The sequence below is a fragment of the Hetaerina americana genome, unplaced genomic scaffold, assembly GCF_022747635.1.
Source record: "Hetaerina americana unplaced genomic scaffold, ioHetAmer1.1.p SCAF_72, whole genome shotgun sequence".
NCBI lineage: Eukaryota > Metazoa > Arthropoda > Insecta > Odonata > Calopterygidae > Hetaerina > Hetaerina americana.
The window spans coordinates 1663424-1676098 of record NW_027287339.1 but is presented as its reverse complement, the minus strand read 5'-3'; the positions used below and the strand labels follow the sequence as shown (position 1 = coordinate 1676098).

The 12675-nt window shown below is 40.6% G+C and overlaps 1 protein-coding gene across 3 annotated transcripts in view; it reads left to right on the top strand.

The window, feature by feature from the left end:
- The window catches only part of LOC139697299 (uncharacterized), a 160912-nt gene that overhangs the window by 118663 nt on the left and 29574 nt on the right, over nt 1–12675 (top strand). For 2 of the 3 annotated variants that reach the window (XM_071595964.1, XM_071595963.1), the window contains exon 3: nt 11217–11393. The exons of the other annotated variant lie outside the window; for it this stretch is intronic. In XM_071595964.1, coding sequence (XP_071452065.1) covers nt 11273–11393 — 121 coding nt within the window. In that variant the 5' untranslated portion in view covers nt 11217–11272. The remainder of the gene's footprint in view (nt 1–11216; nt 11394–12675) is intronic. 3 annotated transcript variants of the gene reach the window in all.

Below are 12675 nucleotides of genomic sequence, written 5' to 3'. Positions count from 1 at the left end.
TTGCGTGCAAAATGGTCGTATAGTGGAATAATTTTGAAATCAATGTCGATGCAGTACCACTAGCGTCATCCGTGGTCCTCAAAAAGCACCGCCTGTTAAATGTTGCCGCAATTTACCTGTTAAAATTCTAAACGGTATCTATATTTCTGGCAAAATGTGATGTCAAATCGAAATTATGTCTGCCCATCGAATGAGTTCGCGAAAGTAAAAGACATCCGCATGGCTCATTTGGTACGCAAAACCTTGTGATTCCTTTAAACAATCAAGCGGGGAGAAACCCATGGATAAGTAAATATAGTAAATGAAAATAAACGTTGCGAAAGATTATTACTCTAGCTAAAGAAACTATTGAGGCCATGCCTCTTGAACTCGCGAGCTAAGAAAATACTACGAACGAACTAACGCCAAGCAAAAACAACGAGAATGATACGATGCGCTTGACGTTGAATGGGCCATTTTCGCATTTCTGTGGAGAGGCATCCACAAAATCCAGCTGGGATCGTTTCCAAATATCTTGTTTGCACTGCTCTACTCGTTTCGCCAAAAACTATAAACCGATCCAACACCTTTACAACACGCATTTTGGTCTCACGGAAAGCTTTCGCCGGCCAAATATTTGCACAATTTGTTTGTTCTCAACTATTATTCGACACAATACTGTCCGGGATATTTACACAACGATTTCCCCGTTGATTATCCAAAATATTTCTTCTTATTTACCTTTCTCATGGCGAAGAATTCTTAAAAACATTTTTTATCAATACACAAAGGCATTTTGGACCCAAAGTATACCCTCTCTTTAATTTCCCCTACCATATGAACTAATACATCATTACTCGTTATTTCACCAAGAGCAAGACAATCATTTTCATTGCATTTATCTTTCGTTTTAAGTGGTGGTAATTTTTTCACAAGTAACAGAAATCACCAATTTTTATCAAATCTAGTAATGATCATGAATGCTTTACAAATGTTTTTGCGTATTAATGCATTCCAATATCAGTAAATACTTGTAATAAAATATAATTTATGTTCAATAGAAGAACTTTTGCGTTAAATTTTACCGTCGTAAGATCCTCTGAGGCCCTAGCCTAAGTGTTTGTTTAAATTTGCGATCTGTAATAACTTTAATATGTGGCATCGTAAGACTTTGGAAACAGTGCCTCCTTTCATGAATAGCTTTTGTATTTTAATAAAGGAAGCAGGAATACACTAATACAATTACACAATATACAACAACAAATATTTGTTTAGGTAAAATTTTATGTTGTCTTTGGTAGATGGTACAGTAAAAAATACCTCCAGACATGTGCATTGATTACATATTTCACAACACCTGAATGTTTTAAACCACTGAATTTTGGTTATTGGGCCGGGTTAATTTCCCCGAAGCACCTTGACTTGGAAGGGGCACTAAAGTTTTGTCCATCATCTCGATTTTGGTCGTTTCTCATTTATTTTTTGAAGCGATAAGATGATTTTTTTGTGCCATACGACAGACAGATTGTACCGCACGGGTGTGAAATTAATTTCAACGGAGCGAAACCGTTGGAGAGATATCCCTCCATCGTTCTCCGTGAGCTCGACTGCCAACTTTTAAGGAACAAGGAGGGAGGGAGAGAGAGAGAGAGAGTACGGGTTGTATTCCTAACAGTTTGCAGCCTCACGTCTTTCCCTTTCCCTTCCCTCACCCCCGGGTGCACTCTCCTTAAGGTCCGCTCACCGCATCCCATTTTCGTCGAGTCCCCGGTGTTAATCACCTCTTGCCTCATGCTCTGTCCTCCACGTTCCCTTTCTCTCTATCTCTCTCTTCCTTGAGATATCTCGTCCACCTATCCCTAACCCTTCTTCGCGGTATTCCGCGTCCCTTCCGCTCCACCTTCTCTCCTCCTCCTCCTCATTCTTCCCTTTTGGCTGCTGCCATCATCCCCTCCCAACTCCGCACATCCCTGACGACTCCAAATCCCGGGGGCAGACGCTAATGTGGAGTGGTCGCGGGGGACGTGAGCGAAATAAATCTCGGGGCCGAGCGGGACGGGGATGACCACTGACTAAGGCGGCTGCCCCCGCCTCCTCCTCCACCGCTGTCGCCCCTATACCACCCCGCCCTCCCAACGTCCCACACCCCTTCCACCCAGCTTCCGACGACGACCTACCCCCTTCACTTCGACGGCATTCCATCCACCACGCCCGCCATTCCTCTCCGTTCTCTTCCTTACGGAAAAGTGCGCTTCTGCACGTCATGTGACACACACCAATACGGAAATAATTGTGAGTGAGCATATAGAACGTTGGTGGTGCAATGCAAAAAAGAAAGAAAATAATTCGTCGTTCGCTAAAGTAGTCATTGGGCGAATAGTACTATTTCTTGCGAATTCATGACCGATGGATGGCGAAGTAGCATTTTTTCACTTAAAGAAACTGCGTTAAGATCTGCGGAGAAATATTGGTAAAATGTGCGGGTCTAGAGGATTAACTCTAAACATTTTTCCTATATTTTTTATCATGGGTATTTTTCGGAAGAGGGAAATAAATTCGGCAATTATTTTTTTTTAATATTAAAACATGACAGCTCTAGTGTATCTAATGAGAAGGGTATGAAGCCCTTCATTAAAACGTATAAGTGGAAGCTACTTCTTCATGGTAGTAAGACATGAACAAAGGGAAGATTGGAAGCGCTGGAAAGGTAGTAAGTTCTAGAGAGAGAGATAAAGATCAAATGGCCGGATCGAATGATTAACGAAGGGGTTTGACGAGGAGTAGGAGATGGGAGGAGTCTAATGAATACTGTGAAAAGGAAAAGGGATAACCTTCTGGGACACATTTTGAGATACGAGAACCTCTGAAGAAGGCGGTAAGTCGAGGGGGGAAATAACGGGAAGAATAATAGATGAAAACCCCGGATAAGATACACGATATAAATAATGACGGAGGTCGGAGCAAGGAAATTTGTAGATATCGCACGAAGAGGCTTTGCATTGGTGGAGAGCTGCGACAAACAAACCTTAGGAATGACTGATGCTAGTGGCAATGATGAAGAAAGGTACGTCTATCATTCAATGTGTTGCCTTTTCATTTCTCTAATTTGATTTTTCAAATATTTTCTCTAATAAAATACTCGGACCACTAAGCTGCATCTGCATCCTAAACTGATAGTCGCCACAAGGGCGTTAGGCAGGTGGTGTTAGGTCACCATTATAGTAATTCTTGATTGATGTGTCGGTAATTATGTTCCCGACTATTGTGGTCTCGAACTGCGCGAGGGACAAAATGATTCATATATCAGTTGATTTTGAAGACGATTTCCCTTCACTCATGTGTGTGTTCTCGCCTGCCAATGTAATGAGGCACTGAGGTTGTTCCTTCCGTGTCAGGCGTAAACTCGAATGATATGTACTTCTATAAAAGTTTTTCCAACCAAGGAGAAAATATTGGTTTTACGCGAGATGAACCGCCAACAAGAACTCTTGTATAATATTTTTAGGGATAAAATTTTTCGCGGGAGGTGCCGCGAGAGTAACTTTTGACGAAATCATTCGCTAAATGTGCTTTGAAATGCAACGAATGCCTGTGACATTGTACTCGTATGCACGGTATTTCGTCACAACATCTTATTCCTTTAAAGCCCCCAAAATATCTGAGTGTAAGAGGAGCTTCAATCCTGCCTAGAGCCGCATTTCCCCAGTTCACTCACTGTCAACTTCCGTATCACTTCTCTTTCAGAATCAATCTACCTCACTTTGAGTTTTGTAGAGTCTAATTCATGCGGAAAGTTCCTCGTTTTTTTCTGGTCATGTCAAAGTGTCGCATTTAATGCTACACTCATTGTAAATAATACAAATAGTACTTGGGAGTGCAAATTTCATTTTCTGTTTCCGTTTCTCCTTGATGATAATAAATACATATATTTATGCAACTTCATTCCTTATCCTTGAATATTTCATGAAGACGTGCGCTGGGTAACCACGAAAAAAGATAAAGAATTCCTATTTCACAGGTGTAAATAGTATCCAGAAGGGTTTAGTCATTTTGAAGAATTTTCTCAGACTCATGAAATGTGGACAAGCTAACAAAAATAAATTAGGATTTATTAGAATAGTACTGGGTAAATGTGATTAAAAGGTCAAAGAGAAATGTTATCTTTCGCTGGTTTGGCCTCATTTAGAATGTTTCCAGTGCATGGGATCCTCGCGAAGTTGGATTGATTGCCGAATTGGATCGCGTGCAGCGTAGAGGAGCTAGATTTGTAAAACGTAGTTAAGATAAAATTAGTATTGAATCCAAAATATTAGAGGAGCCAGGCTGGGAATCACTCCCGAAGCGAAGGTGAAATTACAGATTAAATCTCTTGTATGAATTGGAAGGACTTCTCTTCTACTGTAATGTTGAAAATGTATTATTACTCCCATCGTACTACGGTAGGAGAGTCAATGTGAATAAAATTAGAGAAATCAAGTGTTGAACAGATGGATTGAAGATGTAGTTTTCTCCACAAACGATAAGGGATCAGAATAACATTGTCCGACCGCGGTAGGGTCATATTCGGGAAGAATTAGTCTTGTGTGTATTAACCCCCGCCACACACCCTAGCGGTGGCTTGCAGGGTACTAAAATAAATAAATAAATGGGAAACTTTAATATATCTTTGCATATTCTCCCCGACTCTTCCTTATATGTTTATTTTAATTGGCCTTCTTTGACGACGCTGATAGTATTTCTTAATTATAAACGTGCATTTACTACAAAATCCCATTATGGAAAGAGTAAGTATGAGCACAACTGGAATTCTACTGATCGGAAGTTGAGCGGAAAGCAACCTTTTCGGTAATAATTACGTTTGGTTCATAATTCCTTGCGTGATTCACGATTGCAGTTGAAAATCAGCTGTAATCGTGAATCTTCATCTTGATTGATTTTCATCTTATTTATAGTGAGTAAAAATTAAGCCCAATTTTGCCATCTTCCCTCCCAGCATCAAGAGTATTATAAAAAGAAAAGAGCGTAAAAGTACGTACTTGTTGGAAGGAAACTTATCTTCGAACTCCACTGGTTCTGACTCACTGGTTTTCACTTGACGTACTACGACCCTAATGAACGAATTCTTGCGGCGTGCCATCCTTATTAGATGGTCGAGATATTATCGTACCTGTGCGACAGTGACCTAGACCTTTTTGCGGAAAAACAATTTCCGAGCATTTATCGTAATTTCCCAGCCGTACGCTCTCGTTTTATGCGCCTTATACGTTCGCGGGTAACCAGCTTGCACGGAGACATATCTCGACCTAATGCGGCAAATCACTCAATGCATGCAATCTATATAAAGTGCGCCGCAGCTGAGGGGAATTATTTCCCCCAACCCGCTATTCCCCCCTCCCCCCTCCCGAGACCTCCCTCCCTTACTCGATAGAGTAATGTGATTGTCGAGTGGGAAGGCGGCGCGGCTTCAAAGCGCCGCCGTGTCGCCCGCTCCCCCGCGCGCCGACTCCCGTGACCCGAAATTGGACACTGAAGCACTCAATTGAGGAATGGACGGAGGGAGTTCGGTGGCGGAACATGGAATGGCGTCTTCCTCGTCGGCAGGGACACGGAGCTACGTCGCCAACGTGAATCCTTCGCGGCCAGCACCATTATAGAGCACCGTGGATGATGAGAGTGTGGTGGGCCTTCCTTCGGGGCGCTCCCTCGCGGCCTTGTTCCAATCTCACCCCCCTCAAGCTGCCGTTCCGTATCCCCGTGAAGGATGGCTTTTGATTGGCCGATTAAATCTTATCTTTTCGCTGCTCCTTCCTTCCCCGCACACAGAGGCCGCGTCTATTCCCCAGTCCCCTCGATACGAACGGGGAGTCTTATTTCGTTTTAAACGTTTCCTCGACGGCGATCCGGGGAAAATAGGTCCCTACCGCTACCCGGAATCGGCTGCACTTCCGAGCGGGGCCCCTCCATCTGTTTTCAATAAAACCTTCGATCAGTGTTTTTCAAAGGTATTCTTATAGTGGCACCTCCCCATCGTCAGCTAAGTTATTATGTTTTTCGGTACCCGTGTTTGTATGCATATATAGTATAAATGATACCTGAAATCACGTCTTTTAGGTGATTACAATTAATCTATAATCTTCATTAATTGGTTTATATTTAATAATATTATAATTTATTTTAATAATATTTTTATATAATAATAATAATATTATCTTTAAAAAATGGTGACAAATTTCATATTTTACCCTGTTTGTGTGTGTGTGTATACTACATCATTGATTACGCTCGCCATTTAGACTCAGCGTAATTAATTCCGCTGCTCATCACTAGATTTCGCGGCACCCTAGTGTGTCCTAATGCATTGACTTCCCTCCTCTAGAGCCCAGGTTCGAATCCTGGAGGTGGTAGGAATTATAGTGGTATCCAGATCATTACATTTGTGTGCTGTGTGGGGAGTATTCCAAGGGTACGCCACCCGTTGGATAGGACGTTAAATTGTGCACCACTTGGCTATCGCTAAGAGTAGGTTAACGTCGACGCTGGGTTTCTCTCTTCCCTTCTTCTATTCCCTGGACATCCTACTCCTATCCAAATGCCCACCTATTATCAATGGTTTAAATAGCCTTAGCTGTCGGTCGATCGCCTCCCCTAATAAATACTACTACATAGTGCACCTGGTTGAAAGACACTCTCTTAGGCGCTGTATGGAGCTTAGAATATCTGGAATTTGAGGGAGTGTCGCATGTAAACATCTTTGAGGTAGGAGTCGGAGGGAAACACATGATAGTATGTGAGGTCCCTGTAATTGGACTATCAATATTAAAACAATGCCTATTGCCCTACACTGTTCTTATTGCTGAAAAATAAGCGCATATACTATATAACATTCCCTGCCACACTTGCATCGTCGCGGAATAACTGGACTGCCAAAATTTTGAAGTGTCTCATACTTAATTGACTCCGTATGTTTATTTCTTTTAGAGAGAAGCTTCAGTGAGAATAAATGACCTGATAAATTGGTGTGCGGATAGAACATATGCATGGCAGCAATCAGTATTTGTTCATTTAGCCACATGTGAATGTTTGAGATTGAGAAGTGGTTCTCTAAAAATATTTTACATAGAAATATATTTTATTTACCTTTTCAAAAATATTATTATGTATGTGCATGCTAGTATGTGCAGTCGGTAGTTATAATGCTTAAGTGAAAAGTATGCCTTTTCATCAAGGTCCTCAAACTCTGATTTCAAAGTGCAGAAAATATCATATAAATGTGTTTAAGTGCCTCTGAGAGAAATATTCGCTCCATGGGCATTAATTTTCCATCTTAATCTCCCAGAGTTGCCTCAAATATCGTCCATATCTCTTACGAACTTTCGTCGGTTAGAACTAAAACATCTCAATAAATTATATTCCTGTTCAATCACGTTTTTTAAAGACTTTCTTCTGGTCAGTTCAAATTTCGCCCCTCTTCAGCACTGTTCGTAACGGAATCGATTATTCACATGAATAATGTATTGGTACGGTCGTGCGTTCTTCGTTTGTTTTATTGGGAGCTCTTCGTGGAAACGGTCACAAATTACTACCATTGGCATCTTAACGCTGGGATATTTTCAAATAATTACCTATTCCTTGCGAGAAACGATACAAACAATACAAAAGCCCACAACTTTCCTTTTAAACTAAATTTCCATAATGGCATATCGATGCTTGTCAATTAATCTATTATGTTCGTTAAAAGTTGACCGTCGATATTTGCATTTATATTAACGGCTGGGTTGTCCCTTTTAATTATGGCAGAATTCCCGCACAAAGACGTTCAATCTCCCTGACGGATTTCGAAACTGCACAGTTTTTCAACACTTTTCTTCAATGGGAAATCATTCATCATCAATGGAGGTGCGTAATTATTTCTCTTTGTGGACATAACTGAAGTTTTTATGCAATTTTCACTTCCTAAATTTTTTTAACATGACATACAAGTTATTGAATTTACGAAAAACTAGTCCGCAGGTGTGGTCAAAGAAAAAAGACCGTGATACAAATTGAAATAAACGATTTTTTTTGCGGCGAAATTAGCTCAAACAATGGTATACAGGAGTAATGGATTCAATGCATAACTTAACGTCTACCATCCGTTGGCTCCTCGTGCCAAATTAAATTTCTCTTTCTGCAGCCCTACCTTTTTAAATGGAAAAGCTGTCGTTGCAACTCATTGACAGATCATCCTCTGGAATAGCTTTACTATCGAAGGTAAAAACATTACGCTGAAAATTATTAGATGAACATTAGGACGACATATCTACATTTAAAAAAATATCCATCCTTCACAACTTGTCGCCAATATTAAGTCGTTCGTGGATGAGTTAAGTGGAGAATCTAATCCCATGCTTATTGCACAATTGATTGAAAGTTGAGTAATGCGATTTCATCGACAAGGAAATTAGTCAGTGAGATTACAGTAACGACTGCTTGTGACTTGCTTATTTAAAAATTGCTCCTGTGGATATCAAATCACAGCTGTCGTCCCTAATCCGGGGATGAGGTCAGAGAGTGGTGAACGCTAATCCAACCAGATTCGTGCTCCATTTTCTCCACTCTGCATAAGCTGCGCGCAAATGGGACCGATGATGTCAGCGGAAGCGATATTTTTAGAGAAGCTAAGTTCATGGTTTATCATTGTAAAATACATACATTGGTGAAGATAATTATTCTACAACATCTTCGAATTGTGCACATTTGAAAATTTTCCAAGGAAGCCATTACTTTAGTAGTCATATTGTGGTTAAACTTAATCAGTAAAAAAAGATTCCGGTTAACATTACAATGAAGGCAGAATTTAAGGTGATAGTTTTGCCTTAGCTTACCTTCTTGAAGATAAGAATAGGCGGCAAATTGGTGAAAAAAATATTTGGTACTCTACATGAGATTACTTCTTGCAATTTAAGCAGATTTCCTATGATTAAAATTTAGTAGCAATGATTTCACTTGGGAATACGAAACAGGACCTTAAATTTTTACTTCTAAAATTGCATGTGTTACCCTTAGGTCTAACTAAAAAATGGTATACTTGTATATCATTGGTAACATTATGTGTGCGTGTGTTCCGATATCGGAAAAAGAAAAGGTCATTTACGTGCTTTCCCGGCAGGAGAGTCTAAACTAAAACTTATTGCACGTATTGAAACGGTTGCAAAAAATATCAGGCCGTATCTTCTGCTGATGTGAAAACATTACTTTAATCACACGAGAAGATTTCCTCTTGCTTCATTGCTCTGCTCAAGGGCAGATACGTAGCGCGAGCGAAACATCGTGAAGACTTTGTGAACACCTAAAATGCACTCGTATACAAATTCTAAACACGCCAAAATTGCGGAAATACACTTAAAAAACTTAAGTGAATTTCATTTGATGTATAAATCCCACTAAAATTACTGCTCAGCCCGGCATGATCATCGCCGTTAATTAGTATATGGGCTGGCGAATCCCGAGTGGGATTTATTTGCTTTGGACGGGAGATACGTCTTTTTTTCGTTTTTTTTCATCTAACCCCATGGAGGTTAAATTTCCTAGCTACGTACGTCGAGAGGTCACAGTGGCTTAGGAGTGAAAAATATATGCGATCATATTTGGAATCATGGGCGCTAATGTAATATTTGTAATGTTGCCAATGTAACAACTAGGCTTCATAGTCTAAATGCGAGGTATCGGACATTATGACACTATACTCGGTGACCTTGGCAAGATGACACGATATTACACAGTGCCGTGATGGAGGTGGTACCAGCAATGATGTCACACACGCTTTATTTTCAGTCAGTTTCATTTCCCAGTGTGAAATATTCTAATAGACAGGGCCACGTCAAGAAACAATGAATCACGTCGAGTGTATTTTCTTTGAAATGTCTAACATTTCAGCTGCAGTTCCTAATTAATAAGGAATCCCATCAATATATAATAGGGGCCAATCAAGATGACAAATTAAAAATCAAGTCTTATGATAAACATGAAGAAATATAAAAAGTATTCACTGCTCAAGATTTCTCTTTCATATGACATCAATTCAGAAAAAGCTAACTTAGGTAAATGGAACGAACCATGAAGCTGTCTCAATAATGAAAAACCTTCGAAATCAGGTGCTTCTTTAAAGAAAAATAAAGTATAGGAAAATCCCATATTCCACCGTATAATCGCTCCGTTAAAGAAAAATTCGTCCCGTATTCCCTGATAACCTAACAGTGAAAAATGCATGTGAATCCCCACGATCATTCATGGAATTCCCATTCTGTTCATGATAATCCTTGGAAGTTCTCTATAGGCAGAATTAAAAACCAATTTATCACATTGGAATTCGCTTTCCTGAATCCCTATATCCTATTTCCTATATCTTTTTGTTTTTGCTATTTATAGTGATACGCCTGCAGTAAGACCAATCCCCACTACTCTGCAGTTCTTTGTATACAATGGTGTGGTTGCAGTTAAGCAATTACAGCCAAGAAGAAGTCAGATTTCTCTCAAAGGTCCACTCTGTAATCTCGAATGGAATTTTTTTTTGTTTTATTTATTACCCTGTGAGCCACCACTAGGGTGTGTGGCAGGGGAATGATGTATTATGGCAGTTTAATAGATCTGGGAGGAATGCAGAAAGGAAAACGATCGAGGAAGTGATTTGCATGGCAGGGAGAGACAGAGGACAGTCGATGGGTGAAATTCAGACGAGGCTAGAAAAATAAATTCAGAGAATGTTGATAATCGATGGAATGCTGAGGACTGTGGGAAGAATGTTGGGTAAGCGAGGTGGGCGGTGGAAAATTTTTGGCATGCTGGGCAGAATCAAGGTAGGAGTATTGTTGTGTCCGGTATTGAAGAATGGGTGTATTGAAGTGTAGCGTGTCACTTTGTGCCACATTAGGTTAGGCTTAGAAATTTACCATAAGTTAAAGCACGGAACAAATGAGAATGCTAGTAATTTCGCTCGACTATTAGCAATTCCTCTAGGATTTCAGGTCACTTTTAACCGTCGGTTCAACCCATGAAAATAGCACGACCATGCCCGAAGCGGGGTACAAATTCAATCCTGCTAGGATATCAGGCTAGGCTAGCCCTCCTCCCCCTACCAGACCATCCGGGTGTCTTTTTTGACCCGGCCGTGTTCTCCGCCACTGATATTATCTCTTCGTATCACTGTGGAATTTCGGAACGAAAGTCTTCAATTTTCGTCGTTTTCTTTCCCTTTTCAGAGTCGCCGGCGTGTGGCGGTGGTGTAGGCTCCGATTAGTGCGACCACTTCGTTCCCATGGCGACCGTCAGACAAACCGTTGTCACTCGTCAGACCACCAGTTCCTCTGGAGCACCGATTATTCTCGGCACCGAAACACAGAGGTCACCGCAGTCGCCGGAATGGGACAACACGCTGGGTGAGTGCACTCCATCCTTCACGACGACAACATCTTCATATCTCCGTCCCTCTTCAAATCCCGCCCCCCTCCTTCCCTAATAGAAAACCAACCAACCCCCGCGGTGACCTCGAGATTCTTTCGTTCTACGCCACCGTCGGCCGTCACCCACAGTGTGGCGTATCTCAACAATGGGTGATGGGATCGCTATTCAAGGGGTTGATCGTATCCTTTTATCTCATCCCACCACTACCCCTCGCTTCTTGAATGGGATAAACCGACACGAAAGGGGTTCGCGGTTGAACGTCTCACCACCGACGGACTGAGTGTTGCATTGCTTCCCTCACTACAGCCGTGAGGTGATCAGAATGCATCTGAAGTCTTCGGAATTTGAACCTGGATCTATTGAAAGGGAGAAGCCAGTACGAAAGCCGCCGAATCAACCATTGCACGATCCATTTCCGTTGAAAGTTCAATTATTGAGTATCTTATTATTTTTTCATTGATCCCCACAGTAAAACTTCTCACCTAGAGAAGAAAATAGTTAGGAAATTACGTCAAACATGTATAATATTTTGAAACTAATTATTTCGCCAACGGAGTACAAACCTGAGGATTTCAAAATTTCAATGGAAATATCATTAATCCCTCAAAAACTTATACTTTCTTAAGACACGTCAGTAAGTATTTCGGAATAAAATATCTAAAATTCCGCAACGGAGTTCGATTTATCCATTTTGTATTCACTCATAAGTTTCTGAGCAGCGCTGAAATTATCTTTGTGCACGATAGGGAATGGCGCGAGCGCTTTTTGGCTGTCGTCAGTTTTAGGAGAAATATGAATTCAGGATAACATATCATTCACGTCTTCCTTTCGTTTAGAATTATCACATTAATACCAAAATGGGTAAATAAAATGTACGCGTAAATATATTTTGAGCGTTGAGCGTAATGAAATTTGAATATAAAAATATGTGCACTGCACACTTACTTAAAACTTTTTTTCTGAGTTTCCGCTTCACTCAAATCACTTTTTGGCGTAAATGTTTGTCGTGGGACTATTATACAGATAAGATCTACAGCCTGTAATTTTTCTGCAGAAAATAGCCGGCTCGTGAGAAAATTATTTAATGTAAGCAACGAGATATTTGAACAAATGTGCGGGTAGTTGTGCGGACAAAAATGCGTTCGCATCAGATAATATTTTCTGATGAAGGTCTTAAAATAATTTCAAGTAACCACGGGAAAACGTTAAATGGGAGTCTTGTAATGTAATATTTGTGTACGTCTACAGAAAAAGAGG